The sequence below is a fragment of the Caretta caretta genome, chromosome 4, assembly GCF_965140235.1.
Source record: "Caretta caretta isolate rCarCar2 chromosome 4, rCarCar1.hap1, whole genome shotgun sequence".
Classification (NCBI taxonomy): Eukaryota; Metazoa; Chordata; order Testudines; family Cheloniidae; genus Caretta; species Caretta caretta.
The window spans coordinates 90,753,762-90,771,698 of NC_134209.1; the positions used below are offsets into that span (position 1 = coordinate 90,753,762).

The following is a 17,937-nucleotide window of genomic DNA, read 5'->3' on the forward strand; positions in this document are numbered from 1 at the left end:
TAGGGGCAGGAGGTGGGGCTAAGAAAGGGGGAGACGTGCGGCCAGACTGGGCCGGGAAGGAGCAGAGGCGCTAAAAGTGACCCCAAGCTGAGCGAGCGGGCTGTCGTGGTGGCCAAAACAGGGTGTGAGGGGCTCGCAGGCTGGAACCTCTCCGCAGCGCCTCCCGCCAGTGGTGTTCTTGAAGGTACAGGTAGCCCCAGGCTCAGCAGTTGGTTGGTTGGTTGTTTTTTAAGCTGAATTGCTATCTCGAGCTGTAGAGGAGACTTGATTCAGTGAACTATTTCACACCCACCGTCCGAAAACTCTTCACACGCATCATACCTGTTTTCGGTGCTAAAAGAATTCCTTATCAATTTATGTAGGGGTAAAGTCTGCTTCATATTTCACATAGAACTTTATAGCAGCTCACAAATTTCTTTTAGCTGGTGCGTTGATTGCCTCTGTAATACTTTGTTTCCTGTAATCCACTTTAAATGTAGTTTCACTCCATTTATTTTTGCTCCAGTGAAATTCGGATTTAAGTCAGCTGTATGTAGCAAACAGAAGCTACCTACAGCTGGCTTACACTCAAAAACTAAGCCTACTCCATACAAACCACCCCTGATTTGCAAAATGTCACTACCCCTTCTTCCTTCCCCGAGAGTTCCTTGTGATACATGGCCTTCACTTACCCCTCACAAAGTCCTGGAAGCCACTGTTCGCTATACCTGTAGCTCACGAAAGCTTATGCTCAAATAAATTTGTTCGTCTCTAAGTTGCCACAAGTACTCCTTTCCTTTTTGCGAATACAGACTAACATGGCTGCTACTCTGAAACTTGGGATAAATAGTTAACACATTTCAAGGGGCCATTCAAGACAGGAAAAAGCATGGACTAAATAGAGACACTGGATTTATGGCTTATTACAACAATCTGTAACTCACCCCCTCTCTCTCTCTCTCTCTTTCCCTCACCCTTCCTTTTCTCCCTGTGACTGGACAGGTGATAATGGGCCACTTCATATTGAATGGTCCCTTGAAACATGTTAAATGCTTATGCGAAGAGCTTGTCTCTCTCACCACCAGAAGTTGGTCCAATAAAAGATTACCTCATCCACCTTGTCTCTCTAAACTGAAAGTGGTAATTTATTTAGTTCAGACAGGACCTAATCAATTAAGATAAAATTTAGCCACAAATGTAGACTAGGTCAAATTGTGTTCAGCACTGTGAGATAATTTTTTTTTATATTGTGTGCTGCTTGAGAAATGATGTTTTAAGAGGCTGGGGTACTTCTTTATTTTCGGTTTATTTAGTTATTGTTATATTTTGTGGGATTGCTACTTTCCTCTCTGTTTGTATTGATAATGATCTTAAATAATCGTTAGGGGTATCTGGAGTGCAAGATGAGCACCTTGGCTGGTTTCTGTAAATTTAAGTAAATATGTATATGTCCAAATATAGTAGTGTGGGGTTTTCACTTCATGATGTGTTTTATCTCCCACTGCTTAGATGTACTGAGCCTGAAAACTGACAGGTTGTTTCCAGCTGAAAATTTATACTTCATAGCATGACTCAGCAACAAGTGTGAGAGATTAAATTTAGTCCCTTCTGTCTACTGGAAACCACATTATCTACACATCATCTTTATCAAGTGCCTACTTCAAAGTAACAACTAGTTTAGAGTTTATGGTGAATTCCAAACTCAGTTAATTAGGCATGGTCTACACTAGGAATGTATCACTATGTTGCTCTGGGGTGTGAAAAATCCACACCCCATGCGCAATGCAGTTAAACTTACCTAACCCTGGGTATAGACAGTGCTAGGTGGATGAGAGAATTCTCCCATCAATTTAGCTACTGCCTCTTGGGGAGGTGGAGTACATATGTCTAGTAGGTAGTGTCCTCCTGAAGCCTTACGGTGTTGCACCTGCCCTGTTGCAGCATCTTAAGTGTAGACAAGCCCTTAGCTGTGGTTTCCCCCAACTTTCCATTAATTGATCAAGTTAACTGGTCTGATTTTTTAAAAAAAAAAAAAAAGTTCTGAGCTTTCATAATAGATCAAATTATCAAACTACTTTGTATTTTGTGGCTTTAAGATATGAGTTCTCTACTACTGCATCTAAATTCCTAGAATCTTTCCTTCCTTCCTTCTGGAAACTGTTCTGTCCCAAATTTCTCTGTTGTATATGAGCACAAGGCAAACATTTGCCACTCTTCATTTGGCTAGAAGGGCAGGCAATTGGTTTTCTCTAGCAATCATCTACTAATCTCCACAATTGGGTTGTGAACTGGAAGCAGATCTAGAGATGTCAATGGAACAAATCAGGAATAATTATATTTTTCATCATTCCAAAGGTGTGCATAGCAGATAAATGGGAAGACTGAGTTCCTATCCATAGGTGTTTACAATCTGATTTCCTGCTAAATCAGTATTGCCAACCCTAAAAAGTGTTCAAAAATCTTGAGGCAGGCCCCCCAAAATCATAAGGATTGGCTTTAAAATCATGAAATAAAAAAGAGAGTTTTATTTGCCTTCTGGTTTTTGAGCTATTAGGGTTAATGTTTTCCAGCCTTTCTCTGCAACTATGAGGTCTAAACATCTATTTTAAAAAAATGAAAGCCGAGATTCTCGTGACTCCAGGAGCTGAAGTTTTAAGAAAAACTTGAAGTATCACAAGAGTTGGCAAAACAATCCACGTGGGTAAATCATTGCCCACGTGAGTAAAACTTACTCATGAATAAAGAAAAGGAGTACTTGTGGCACCTTAGAGACTAACCAATTTATTTGAGCATGAGCTTTCGTGAGCCACAGCTCACTTCATCAGATGTGTACCGTGGAAACTGCAGCAGACTTTATATACACACAGAGAATATGAAACAATACCTCCTCCCACCCCACTGTCCTGCTGGTAATAGCTTAGAGTGGTCAGTTTAGACCAGCAGGAGAGTGAGTTTGTGTGTGTATGGGGGTGGGGGGGAAGTGAGAGAACCTGGATCTATGCAGGAAATAGCCCGACTTGATTATGTAAAGAGTTGTCACTTTGGATGGGCTAGCACCAGCAGGAGAGTGAATTTGTGTGGGGGGGTGGAGGGTGAGAAAACCTGGATTTGTGCTGGAAATGGCCCACCTGCTGATCACTTTAGATAAGCTATTACCAGCAGGACAGTGGGGTGGGAGGAGGTATTGTTTCATATTCTCTGTGTGTATATAAAGTCTGCTGCAGTTTCCACGGTACACATCTGATGAAGTGAGCTGTGGCTCACGAAAGCTCATGCTCAAATAAATTGGTTAGTCTCTAAGGTGCCACAAGTACTCCTTTTCTTTTGGAAACTAGGATTTTCCATAGAATATGTTGTTCCTATAGGAGTTGTAGGCTCTGTTGCTCAGAGGGATTGCCTGGGGTAAGTGAGAATATTTCCAGTAATTTACAATGTGCTTTTTAAAAAATACTTCCTTTCTTTTCTTTCTATCAGGTTATGAAATTTAGCACTGGAGGAGGAAGCAAATATAGAGCATTCTATTAAGGGGAGGAAAAAACATTTGAATCCGTTTCAAACATGGGTTGCTTGGTCACTGTGGACCATGCATGACCATTTTTCAACCTATGTTTTCTACCATCAAACTATTATTCCTGGTCCACACAGGCCAGGGAAGTTGTTGTTTAAGCATATTAGCCTGAACTGGTTTTAAAAAAACTGTTTAAAAAGAGTTCAGATGTACTTTTATTTGGGAATCATGAAAAACTCTCAAGTAACTATTGAACCAGTTACAAAGATCTAATTCCATATGCGATAATGATACAAACAGAGTTTACTGTCTTCTCTTGTTCTATGGCAGTAATCTCCATTTCTAAGTGCTTTAGTCCATTTGGTTCCATTAATTCTAAAATAAAAAAAATTTAAGACGATACTATGCAAAATATCAAGTCTCCACTGTGCTTAGATTCATGAATTCTCAGGAGATACTTCTTCCAACTGAATATCTTCATGTTATGAGTAAGAGCATACTTAAAAGATGAATCGAAACAATAAGAAATTAAAATCATGTCTGAGAAATATTTCTAATCCTTATCCAAGAAGGAAATAAAGTCCCCCCCCCCCCATTTCTGCATTGGAAGATGTGATAAAAATGGAGTGGGAGTTTCCCAGTAAAAGCAAAAAGTTTAACAGGAAGCATGTAAATCTGCAGACTCTAAAAAATAAATTATCATGCACCAAGAGGAGACTGTAGCCATTTATTTGGGTGGCAAAAGATTTAGGATTCTCGCAGTCTTTGAGATCTTCTTGAAAGAGCAGCTGGTCAGGAGAAAAGAGAGAGATTTCAGATGAAATTGAGAAGCAACTGTTTCTATGCATATTCAGAAATCTACGGTGTGCGTGTGTTTTTGAAAAGTCATTTTCTGAGCTAACCAGGAAGTTAAATTGAGCGTGGGATTGTTGGAATTCCACATAGTCTCCTTCCCTTCTTAAAACACTTTCTCGTGGGAGAATGCCAACAAGGAGAATCCTAATTGTACTCCTGCATGCAGTGCATCCACAGCAGTGCCAGCAACATCAAAATGAAACTGATTAGGAGTACTTGTGGCATCTTAGAGACTAACAAATTTATTTGAGCATAAGCTTTTGTGGGCTAAAACCCACTTCATCGGATGCATGCAGTGGAAAATACAGTAGGAAAATGTATACAGAGAACATGAAAAAATGGGTGTTGTCATACACACTATAACGAGAGTGATTAATTAAGGTGAGCTATTATCAGTAGGAGAAAAAAACCTTTTGTACTGATAATCAGGATGGCCCATTTCCAACAGTTTACAAGGTGTGAGTAACAATATGGGGGGAAAATAAGCATGGGGAAATAGTTTTACTTGTTAGCTGCATTTCTTGCTAGTGTTGCTGAACAAGGGTTAAGTGGAGGAAGTACTTTCTTGAGGAGGCTTGAGGGAGCAGGAGGAAACTGATAACTTGTTGAAAGAAGTGGGCTGCCCTGGTGGTCTATTGGCAGTACCTATTAATTTGGGATCTTGATAATTACCTCACTCAGCAGGCAAACATTGTCTGGGAAGCATTATGGAAGCAACATGCTTGGCCACTGGATGGATGAGGTATACTGTGTGACTCTCTCTAGTGATGCCTGCTGGATGAATAGAATTAACATGATTGATTATAGTACTATAAGTATATGCAGTGTAGTTGTAACCATGTTGGTCCCAGGATATTAGAGAGACGAGGTGGGTGAGATAATATCTTTTATTAGACCAACTTCTGTTGGTGAGAGAGACAAGCTTTTGAGCCAAACAGAGGTCTTCTTCAGGTCTAGGAAAGAAACTCCAAGAATTACAGCAAAATACAAGGGGGTGGAACAGTTTGTTTAGCATAAATAATTAGTACATATTGTAAGGGATATTCAAGGTAGAGTAGCCCGTTAACACCACTGCAGTCATAAGACAAAGAGGGGGTTAGTGGGTTACAGATTGTTGTAATAAGCCATAAATCCAGTGTCTCTGTTCAGTCCATGATTTTTGGTGTCTAGCAGAGTAATGAATTTACGTTTCCAGGCTCACATTTTGAAAGTGTTACATAAGAATGGCCATACTGGGTCAGACCAAAGGTCCATGTATCCCAGTATCCTGTCTTCCAAGAGTGGCCAATGCCAGATGCTTCAGAGGGAATGAACAGAACAGATAATCATCAAGTGCTCCATCCCCTGTCGCCCATTCTCAGCTTCTGGCAAACAGAGGCTAGGGACACCATTCCTGCCCACCTTGGCTAATAGCCATTAATGGGCCTATCCTCCATGAACTTATCTAGTTCTTTTTTGAACCCTGTTATAGTCTTGACCTTTACAACATTCTCTGGCAAAGAGTTCCTCAGGTTGACTGTGCATTGTGTGAAGAAATACTTGCTTTTGTTTGTTTTAAACCTGCTGACTATTTCATTTAGTGACCCCTAGTTCTTGTGTTATGAGAAGGAGTAAAACCTGTTGTGCAGGTTTTCTTTGAGGATGATAGGAAACGGAAACCTGCACAACAGTCTGTAACCCACTAACCCTTTCTTTTTAACAGAGGTGTTAACAAGCCACCTTATCTTGAATGTTCCTTTACAATATGTGCTAACTATTCATGCTAAACAATCTGTTGCACCTTGTATTTTGCTGTGATGCCTAGAGTTCCTTTCCCAGACCTGAAGAAGAGATCTGTTTGGCTCAAAAACTTGTCTCTCTCACCAACAGAAGTTGATCCAATAAAAGATATTGTTTCACCCACCTTGTCTCTCTACTATGAGTAGTCAGTTTCATTCTACAGCTGTTGCCATTGAGAAATTGCTGTGAGTCAGACAAAGGTGGGAGGGGGGGTCAGTGAGGGATAATCCAAGAAAGGGTGGGGAACAGAATAGTGGTACTGGTGATTTGTCTTGTAGGTTAAATAAAACAACCTCTGTAATAACATCTTCCCCAATTCCCTTCCTCCCATTCTCTCTGCTTTCCAAGAATCTTAACTCTTATCCATCTGTAAGAATTTTGAGGGGGAAGGAATTTCCCTGAATAAAATTATTAAATTGGAACTTGTCTGTAGTGATGCTAATGTTAAATTTAATGTAGTTTTTTGACTGTGCATTGATTTTCAGAGTTCCTACCATGTGCATACTTTATGTGATTAGAAGTCCGAAGGTTGCGTGATAGTGAACACTGCTGGGCAAAATGTCTTTTCTGAGTACTGGTAAGTTAACTATTTCAAAGTCCTGAAAATTCTGACAGTGAAAACATAGATAATTGAATAAGTAAATTAGAGTAACATGCACTGAGATTATTAAGCAGTTGAAAGCATTGCTGATATGGGTCATAGGCTGAGGATGCCCCTTGGTTTTGAATTGTCTTGCTTTATCTATTTGAGTGGCAATGGGGCCTTGTGGGCATAGGGCTGGGAGCTAGAAGCCACTGAGATCTAATCCTCACTCAGGTACTGACTTGCTGTGATAAGACAAGTCATTTAACTTCTCTTGGTTGATTTCCTCATCTATAAAATAGGTATGATATTTATCTACTCCACAGGATGGTGTGAGAATGAATTAATGTAAATTTGTACATTATTTTGAAAATATAAGCATTATTAAATACTATTCTATAAACAAAATATCATTTGTTACCCTGATGACAGGTTTCAGAGGAACAGCCGTGTTAGTCTGTATTCGCAAAAAGAAAAGGAGGACTTGTGGCACCTTAGAGACTAACCAATTTATTTGAGCATGAGCTTTCGTGAGCTACAGCTCACTTCATCAGATGTTTACCGTGGAAACTGCAGCAGACTTTATATACACACAGAGAATATGAAACAATACCTCCTCCCACCCCACTGTCCTGCTGGTAATAGCTTATCTAAAGTGATCAACAGGTGGGTCATTTCCAGCACAAATCCAGGTTTTCTCACCCTCCACCCCCCACACAAATTCACTCTCCTGCTGGTGCTAGCCCATCCAAAGTGACAACTCTTTGCATAATCAAGTCGGGCTATTTGATTATGCAAAGAGTTGTCACTTTGGATGGGCTAGCACCAGCAGGAGAGTGAATTTGTGTGGGGGGTGGAGGGTGAGAAAACCTGGATTTGTGCTGGAAATGACCCACCTGTTGATCACTTTAGATAAGCTATTACCAGCAGGACAGTGGGGTGGGAGGAGGTATTGTTTCATATTCTCTGTGTGTATATAAAGTCTGCTGCAGTTTCCACGGTAAACATCTGATGAAGTGAGCTGTAGCTCACGAAAGCTCATGCTCAAATAAATTGGTTAGTCTCTAAGGTGCCACAAGTCCTCCTTTTCTATTTGTTACCCTGAGATTTTCCCCTATTCTAAATTGTTTCTGTTGTGTGGATAATAAAATAGGCCTGTCCATTTATAACTTGATTCTTGATACAATTGACGTTCTCATATATTCTCAAACCAGCACAGGGAACTTAGTATTAACGGGAGTTTCACAGCTAAGTTGCGTGTTGATTTGGAGTACAGGCTGCCCTTAGTCATGAAACAGAGAGTATGCTCAAATACGCAACTCACCCCACAGGTATATGAGAAATTGAAGCACATGCAAAATGCTTTTGATTTAGTTATTTTTAACGTAGTACTAAGGGTTCATTTCCTGACTACTTTAGGACAAATGAAGAGAAAATGGGAAGAAAGATTGAAGAATGTTGATGAACTAGCATCTCAATATAAAAGAAAGCCACTTTGCCCTGTTTACAGGCCACAGCTGTCCAAACCATGGCAACCGTGCTCTGTTTGGAGTCTGTTTCATCGACAGTCTCAAGCTTTTAACTATGCAAAAACCTGTAAGGAGGTAAGATATTAAATTGTTAGAAGGGTGTCTTCACTATTTAGAAACGTCATTTGTAAAGTTCTGTTAACCTACAGAGTTCACTTCAGGCTTCTTTTGTTGATACATCAGGCAATTTTTTTTCCTTTCAAGTCAACATGATGCATAAGTTGTAATACTCAGTAGTTCCAACATTAGACTGTGTTATTAGATGTAATTAGGGCTAGTTCTAACGCAATACTCTAGATGTGTTGTTAATGTAATAGTAGAAGTGCTTGTGGGGAAGAAAGACCAAAGTGGTGGGATGTGACAAGGGAGGTCTGGCAAATGATGTAGATGAGGGAAAGAGCCAAAATGGTAAGAGCAAAAAGAAAAGGAGTACTAGTGGCACCTTAGAGACTAACCAATTTATTTGAGCATAAGCTTTCGTGAGCTACAGCTCACTTCATTGGATGCATTCAATGGTAAGAGGTAGCAGAAGAATGGGAAAGGGCTAAAAATCAAGTAGGAAGGAAGGAGAGAAGAGGACAGAGAATGACGAAGGAAGAGGGAAAAACAGAGAAGTTAAGATCTAAAAGAGGTAGAGATGAATGAAAAGAAAAGCAAAAATATATCCCACAAGAGACAGGCAACCGCTCAGGCACCAAGAAGTGAAAGAGAAGAACCAGATCACCTGAAATGAACCCTGAGCCTAAGGTATAACTGTTTTTGAATGGACGAGCTAGTTATTTATTTGTAATTACCTACATTTCATATTGTGGAATGTGCAATTTCCTTCTGCCATTTCAGCTATCCCAATAACTCTGCAGGTCTGACCTAGTTCTGTATATTACACTAACGTTTAATGCCTGTCAACAATACCCAGTAAAAGAACCCAGTGGTGTTGAAAGAATTTGCAACGCTCTGTGCCCAATTCTTGTTGCTCCATAGAGCAACACAGTTATCTCCTCACCTTAGACAAAGAAATGATGCCATGTTGTGGTAGGAGGCATGAGGGCACATGTAGGCTCTTGAGGAGCCCTAACAGGTCTGGGGAAGAGGGGATAAGGAATGTTGTGATTCAAACAGGTATCCTTGCCACATGGCGGTTGTAAGTAAGAAACTGTAGATCATTAACTTGTTTAAAATCAGCTAGGGGAAGAAAGGCAGAAAGAAACCAAAGTTCATTATATTTAAAAATAGGGATTTTATATTGAAGTATCATATTAGGTGAATTACTTTGACTTAGAAAGTCCAGGTAACAAAATTCAGGTAATATTTATATCTGTCCTTCTAAAGACCAAGGGAGAGAGTGTCAAAAACACAAATGGCAGTTATATGAAAATCTCCACCCACCCAGTTTTATAGCATGAGAAGTCCTGGCTTGATCTGAAGTCTGGGGGCACGTCTTCACGAGCAATGTTACAGCGCTGCCGTGGCAGCACTTTAACGTGGCTCGTGTAGTCGTGGCATAGCGCTGGGAGGGAACTCTCCCAGTGCTATAAAAAAAACACCACCACAAGGTCAGTAGCTACCAGGGCTGGGAGCGTAGCTTCCAGCGCTGGTGCACTGTCAACGCTAGCACTTTACAGCGCTGAAACTTGCAGTGCTTGCGGAGGGGGGTGTTTTTTCACACCCCTGAGTGAGGAAGTTGCAGCTCTGTAAAGTGCCAGTGTAGACAAGCCCTAAGACCTTGTCTAGATGAGAAAATTGTAGCCAAATCAGTTTAGAAACTGATTAAATTGCTTTAGCTAAACAGTTTAATTAGCTTCACACTGATTTAGTTAAACTGTTCCAATTTTCTCATCTAGACAAGGTCTAATGTAGGCCCCTGGCTCCACCACACCCATGATCCACCACGCCCATGATTTCAGCCAGTCAGTCCTCTTCACCTTTACATGCTGTATTTTTTTCTAATACTTTTTCCTTTTAAAAAGTGTCAATTATGAAAAACAATTTTCCACTTCAGTTTTCCCTACAGAGGAGTAAGTAAGGGGCCACACTAATCCTGAGTGTCCAGGAAAACACAGACAACAAATTGGAACAAAAAATACTAAACCAACAAATTAATATTTGGAGTTTCCCATTCATTTAACTGGGAAGCTACAATGATGACCCAGTCATATGATAGTCTGCGGTGATATAAATAGCAGCCCTCACATGATCCAAAATGATGTCTACTAGGAAGTACTGTTGGCTTCTTCTGGGTCCAGAGGAAACCCAGAATGGTGTGTTTAATAACAAATACATAAAAAATTACTGCTCTGAAGTCAGGGTGCTTGGTCTCCTGCGTGCCTGGAAGGAAAGAGCCAGCTCTGTGTTACGCATCCTACAACTGGGTTTTTCTTCTCTCTTTCCCCTGGCGGCTTTATAGATGGTTTCAGTGAGGGTCACTCTCCAGTCTTAAGTGGTGCACTGCTCCATCACAGTTCTTCTAAGTGTCTTAAAAATAAATTACTGTTTTATGAGAGAGATCATAAATTTACCTATTTCAGTTAGGACTTGTCTACACTGGCAAGTTTCTGCGCAGTAAAGCAGCTTTTTGTGCTCAAACTGCAGACGTGTACACACTGCCAAGCCACTTTGCGCTGAAACTCCTCAGTTACAGCGCTGCAAAAAACCCACGTTGACGAGAGTCATAAGGCTATTTGTGCAGAGGCTCCAGCGCTCTATTGCCAGTGTAGACGGTTGATTACTTTCTTTGCTGTAATTGGCCTCCAGAACTGTCCCATAATGCCTCAAGTGACCACTCTGCTCATTGTTTTGAACTCGGCTGCCCTGGAGACATGCGCCCCTCCCCTTTCAAAGCACCGTTTCTGACAGCCCTTGCAGGCTGTGCTGATCTGCTTCAGGACACAAGGCAAATCATTAATGTGGAATGTTCCTGCTGTTAAACACAAAGGCAGGTGTGTGTGTGTGTGTGTGAGAGATTGCTGTGCAGAGAGCCTAGGGAGGGAGGCGAGGGCTGATGTCAGGGTTTCCCCTTTCCCCGCCTCAGTGCCTGTTGCTTCCTGCCGCAGTCCGAACTTGTAAGACAGCATGCTGACAAACTCTCTGTCCCACAAAACACACTCTCTCCCCCTCTCCATTCACACACACACTCCCCCCCCCCCCCCCCTTCAGTTGAAAAGCAGCTTGCAATGTCGTAGGATGCCCATGGAACAATGGGATTGGGAAACCTGCATCATGTGATGCTGTGCCTGCCCCATGGGGTATCATCCCAAAGCATCCTGCAGCCAGTTGCACAGTGGAATAGCTACCACAATGCACTGCTGTCTTTGCCGTTGCAAGAGCTGCTAATGTAGATGCGCTCCAGCGTCTCAATGAGCACAGTGTGGACACGCAACAGCAGTTTAATTCCAGCGTTTTAATAAAAGTGGCATAACTTGTGGCGCAAAAACTTGCCAGTGTAGACATACCCTTAGTCACTGGTTTGTTTTATTCAAACATTTCATAAATGTACTCCTTTAATGAAACGAACCTTTTTCTGGTATTGAAACATATTACTGTACCTAAACAATTGTATTAACATCAGTTTGAGTCAGTAAACTTGTCAAACTTATAAACTGTCATTAAAGGGACAGCATCAACTTGATGGCTACTCAATTAAAAAAAAGTAGGAGTGGTGTGATGGCGTGTTTACCCCACACAGGTTAACCAGCTTGGGTGCACCTGGAGGGCGAGTCAAGACTAATTAGAAATAAAGCCCGAGGGGGCGGGAGAGGAGAGTTTGTCTCTATAAAGAGCTGTGTGAAGTCAATTGGGGAGGAGAGAAAGTAGGAAGTGTCATCTCTCTGGGAAGAAACCTGAAAAGAAGGTCGAGACAGGAGAAAGGCTTCTCTAGGAGGCTGGAAGCCTCCTGAACAAAGGCCCTGATGGGCTGAAGCCCACTAGAAACCCTGAATAAGGGGAGGAATGTGCAGCCCCTAGATTGGAGGATTGATTGAACCAGGAAAGAGGAGGAGGAGGAGGAGGAGCAGCAACAACAGAGGCACGGCTGCCTGCTGAGCCCAGCTGGGCTGAAGATTTTCTTTGAATACATTTACTTGTTGGACTTTTGATAAAGTAAAGTGGTAAAGTGGTCTGGCCAGAAGGCCACAATTCTATGTCTGGCCACAAGGGGGCATGTTAGGTTTGGCAAGGTTGCCACATGTAGGGGCTTGTTTAGGATCTGCAGAGTACCCCTCTGAAAAAGGAGGAATAAAAGAGAAGCTACAAAATGGAGGAAGTAGTCAGCCTATTAGCAGCGCAGCAGGATCATACTCAGGTTGTCCTCCTGCAAGGACATCCGGCAGCTGCAGTAGAAGTGCTTCCTGCAGTGCCTGGAAAAATGGACCTCAGCAGTTGATCGGCTTCTAGGTGAGAAGACCCCAGCAATCCAGTCCTAGGATTGGCAAAGCTGGGGTCAGACAACGACCCAGAAGCTTTTTTGTGTACTTTTGAATAGGTGGCTAGGACATCAGGATAGGCAGAATCATCCTGCGTGGCCCAGATGGCCCTGTTTCAGTTCAGGGAAGCTCATGTAGCATACAGGGCCCCCGCCAAAGAGCAGTCAAAATCATATCCTGTGGAGAAGCTGAATGATACCTGAAGCGTATCGTCACTGCATTAGAATGGAACCATTTCCTCAAGAAGCATGGCCTAGGGTGATTGCTCAGCAGCTCCAAGACCCGGCATGGCACTGACTGTCCAGAAGTTAGTTCTGTAGAGAGAATTATTAATCACATTGTCTTAGAATAATTGCTGCAGATTCTGCAAGCAGGGGCCCAAAGTTAGGTCTGGCAGTTTTGGCCAGTTTACACTGGTACTGCAGTGGAAAGAACAGAGGTGAATGATACCAAGCAAGCTGAGTAGTGGGCCAAAGCAAAGATCATCATCCTGAGGAAGGCTGGAAGAGGTAAAACCCCAGACTCCAAAGAGTTGGGGGGAAACATGGGGAGGAAGAGTCCTGGGTGGTTCTAAGTTTCAGGGCCAAAATGAGGTATCAACTCCACAGTCACTTCCCTAGCCCAGTGGAAGCACTCCAGGAGGTAGCTGCGGAAACCTGGTCATATGTTTCAGATGTGGCTGACCAGGGCATGTGAGAAAAGTGTCCCATGTTGGAGTGGGGCATTATAACCTGGTTTGTGGTTTGGGAGGCTCTTCAAGGCAGGGTTGAACCCTACCATATGTGGTGTCTGTCAAGCTGCAGAAACAAGTGACGAAAGGTCTGGTTGTCTCAGGCTGCAGGCAGACTTTTATTGCAGAAGTGGACTTATATCTGGTAAGATGGACTGGCAGATACATATCTTGTATACACAGAGAGACCCGAATATACCCAGTGATGGTAGTGGAATTGGAGGTACAGGGTCAGGGTGGCCAAGTGAGAGTCGGAGTGATGAGGAACTGACCAGACACTGACCAGGTTTCCTGGCCTTGATGTGGCAAAACCCAAGCCAGTTAAGGAGACACTTACCCAGACCAATGATCAGGGGTGCTCAGCTCTTCTGAGCACACTGATGATTGCCTGGAGACTGCTGAGAGAACTAGAGAGGAAATTCTGAGACATCCTCATAGTCTAGAGAAACAATTACAGGAAGATAAACAGGACTTGGCAGAAGTAAATGCCTCCCAGCATTGAATTATAATGAAGGCGGCAAAGTTAGAGCAGGACTTGGTCTGGACCAAGGCAGAATTGGAGCACAAAAGCAACAGAGCCAAGAGTTCAGGCCGAAGCTAGCTACATGTCTGGTGGCAAGGAATTACACAAATAAAGGGCCTAAAGTTGTGCCGGATCAATGTACTCTGGGGACACAAACCAACCCCCTGGTAGAACCAAAGGGGTTTTGAAGATAGCGGTGTGGCAGCAGACTGAGGAAGTTCAGATGCCAACCAGCTGACCGGGGGTAGGGTGAGAAGTCAGCTGAAAAGGCCAGAGGCCCTGGCAACAGGTATATTGAAGGGAACAGAAATGGAGGAAGTGGTGACTGATACAGCAAGGCTTCAGGAAAAGCTGATGGCAGCAGAGCAGACCGTGGAAGAGGAAAAGGCAAATCTAGAGAAGGCGAAAAGGGAGTGGGAATTCCAGATAGAGCTCCTGGAAGATGATTAGCAGAGACTACATGTGGGGGGGCGTGCAAGGTCATGTCCCTCCCTCCCTTGCTGAGATTTGATGCTTGGCTTATACTGAGCATGCTCAGTAACTGAAGCAGTTGAGGAAGGCTGCCCTCACTCTGCCACCCCACCTCTCAGCAGGCACAGGTCATCGAGAAGAGCTCATTTGACAGCCAGTTGGCAGTCCTTCTAGCACCAGGCAGGATGTAGTCTTGAGGGGGAGGCAATGTGATGGGGTGCACCAGGGGCATGGTTCAGGACTAACTAAGGGTATGTCTACACTACCCAGTTACAGCACGGCCGCGGCAGCGCTGTGACATGGGCAGTGTGGACACGCTTTATAGCCAAAAAAGAGCTCTCCCAGCAATTAAAAAAAACCAACCCCACCCCGAACGAGCGGTGGTAGCTTTAAAGCGCTGTCTATACTGGCGCTTTTCAGTGCTTAAAACTTTTGTCGCTCAGGGGGGTGTTTTTTCACACCCCTGAACAACAAAACTTTTAGCGCTGAAAGTGGCAGTGTAGACACAACCTAAAAATAAAGTCCAGTTGGAGGAGAGCAGGGTTTATATCCATAAAGTGCCAAGAGAGACCAGGTGGGAAGTGCCCTCTCCCTGGGAAGCAGCTGAAAAGAAGGTGGATGGGGTAGGGGAGGACCAGACAGGGTTCTCCAGAGGCAAGCTGAAAGCCTGGCTGAGATGGGGTTCCTGGTGAGCTGGAGCCTGCCAGAAACCATTAGTTAGGGAGAAGTGTTCCAGCCTAGGACTGGGGGATTGAGCGAACGGCGGAGAAGGAGCAGCAGTCCTCAGCACAGTTGTACCTCTGCTGAGCCCAGCCGGGCTGAAGGTTTGCTTTCAATACATTTTGTTGTTGTTCTTTGGTAAAGGACTTGCTGACCCTACAAAGAGCTGAACATTAAATTGACCTGACTGCAGGGCCAAAACACTCTGATGGTTAGAGGAGGCCACAGGACAGTGTGTATGTGTAGGGGAGAGGAAACTGAGGCACAGCTTCTGCAATGTCACAATTGGCATGGCAAGTTTGCCACAAGTAGTTTCTGGCATTACATCTCTTCCTCAATCCCCCAGTTTTTGTTGCCTTTACAATCATATTTTCTTATTTTAAGACATTTTTCCTCTCCACTCTTACCGCATATCAAACCCACACAGACAGCAGGGAGAACTGACTAACGACCCTATCCTGTGGTTACTTCCATGCAGACTGATTCTCTGAGAAGCCCCACTGACTTAAATGGAGCTTGGTGCAGGGGTCTGCCTGTGCAGAGCTCACTGCAGGATCAGGATCTGACTCACTATACAGGGGAACAGTGCATATGACAGCGTGCAAAGTAAAATATTTTGAGACAGGTGTTACCAACTCTTCAAATGTCATGAATTTCATTAAAGAAGTTATGACTGCCAAAGCTGTTTCCTAATTATGTTCCAGTTTGGGAGCATTTTTCTCTGTTGGGTCACCTCTTGTTTTACATATAGTATATAATTAAAAGGATGGTTTGGACATCATTTTGCTTGATTTAGGCCATATGTTGCTTCTCTCTTCAGTGGGAATCCCCTTCTCTGTACACTGTTTCTCTTCCCATTGATGTTACCATGCTGCTGATCAAAATAAGATTTTACTAGGCAAATACCACTTGAGGGTTTAATTCAGATCTCAGTTACATCAATGCAAATCCATAGTAGCTTTATTGACTTCAGTGAGCTGCTAAGAGTTACGCTGGTGTAATTTAAATAAGAAGCTGGCTCTTAATTAGCAATAAAAGGTACTTAGGCTTTTTTTTTAAAAAACCTAAACCATCCTTTGATAGGTTGTTACTAATTAGAAAATAATTACTAACCTTTGATCTGAGAAATTAATTTCAAGCAAAAGATTTTGACTAGTGATGTGAAAAAGGAACAGTTAACTCTTTCTTTTAATTTAAAAAGGATGTTCATGTATTTGCTTTGGAAACGAACGCAGAAGATGGACAAAGGTATTATCTTGTGACAACATATACAGAGCTTTGGTTTTATTACAAGTGAGTATTTTGAAAAAAGTACCTCTTAGCTGCTTTAAACTTCGTCAGGGCTGGGGCTGGTATAGACCAGCTCTCAGAAAGCAGGGTACCATAACTGGCTCCCTGACATTGATCCCCTCAAATGTGCTACAGTGCTTGACCACTGAAGAGAATTGGTATCCATAGTGAACAATCATCATCATTCTGGTGCATCAGCAGATAAAATAATTACATCTTCATGAACCATTTTATATATAATTCTTAACAGTCATTTAACAGAAACATATCACATGGTCGAGTTCTGATACTGAAATGTCTAGTAAAGGTCTACAGTCAACTTAAAAAAAAATTCTAAAATGTTTTAGCCATAGTGCATCTGATTATTAAGTGACAGAATTCTAAAAATCCAATTTTTGTATTTAAGCTCTTTATATTTTGCACTTCTCTCAGTTTGGATGTCAAAATTCAAAGAAGTTGGTTCCACTTTTGTGTGTAGTTTTACTTTAAGGTTCTCAGCACTAGTGGATTTATTGTTTAAAATGACTGTTTCCATTAGTTATTTTTATTCGTGAAAACATATTTGTTGGTCTTAGGTGTTTGTAAGAATTTATTTTTTTACAAAATCTAAATTTTAGGCCACATGTATATTTATGGTGTTTCTTTAGTTAGTCACAAAATTCATACTTTAAGTTGTTCAGAACATAGTAGAGCTAGTCTTTAAAACATTTCAACAAGTGTTTCACTAAAGAGGAATAAAAATCTTTATTTTTTAAAATTATTGTTCATAAACATGGGTGATGATTCTTGACTACTTTCTGTTTAGCAAAGAACAAAAAACAAGTCTCATGCATTGCTATGAAGTTATTCCTGAAAAAGCTGTTTGCAAACTGTATTTTGATTTGGAGTTCTATAAACCAGTGAATCCTGGAGCTGATGGCAAGCAGATGATTGCAAAGTTAATTGAGGTAAAACGAACAATAATTAGAATATAACATATTGTAGGTCTGTCTGTCTTGTTATTGGCCTTAATGTGGATCAAAGAGAATAAAGTGAACAGATTTTCCTTATAGTTATTCTATAGCTAAAGTTATCACAAAAAATGAAAATTGATTACACGTTTTTAGAGAAAATTAAAAAAGCGTGTTTAGATATTGCTAGTTAAAGCAAAGTTTTTCTGGTTTTCCTGCTTTAGAGGAACAAGAGACAAATAGTGGTTGGTATGACAGCATGTTCACCAGAGGCCTGGGACATTTTGTAATTTATCTTTCATTATATTGCCTCTGTAGAGTCTTACTGGTGGATTATGTGCCCCGATACAAGAGCCACAGAACCAAAGAAAGCAGTAAAATTGTTAGGGAGCATATAGGCATGCCCCTGAGCTCTAACAAAAGACTTCACCCTCTATTTTTCCCTCAGTTCTTCTTTTCCCGGTTGTTTCAAGTCCCTTTTTTCCCCAGTGTGGTTTTTATTAAGCTTAGGCCTTTTCTGATTCTTATATAGAGTCACTCCTTATTAGTTACTGGTTTTACTAATTAGCACAAATGTTGTTTTCATATGGGTTTGGTTGGGC

General features: G+C 42.0%; 1 protein-coding gene across 4 annotated transcripts in view; it reads left to right on the top strand.

Moving 5' to 3' along the window:
* The window catches only part of PRIMPOL (primase and DNA directed polymerase), a 32,752-nt gene that overhangs the window by 408 nt on the left and 14,407 nt on the right, over positions 1 to 17,937 (top strand). For 2 of the 4 annotated variants that reach the window (XM_048847931.2, XM_075127857.1), the window contains exons 2-5: positions 6,607 to 6,698; positions 8,124 to 8,308; positions 16,297 to 16,388; positions 17,191 to 17,332. In XM_048847931.2, coding sequence (XP_048703888.1) covers positions 6,680 to 6,698; positions 8,124 to 8,308; positions 16,297 to 16,388; positions 17,191 to 17,332 — 438 coding nt within the window. In that variant the 5' untranslated portion in view covers positions 6,607 to 6,679. Of the gene's footprint in view, positions 1 to 3; positions 185 to 6,606; positions 6,699 to 8,123; positions 8,309 to 16,296; positions 16,389 to 17,190; positions 17,333 to 17,937 lie in introns of those variants that run through there. The other 2 variants (XM_048847930.2, XM_048847932.2) reach the window with 2 other exon arrangements.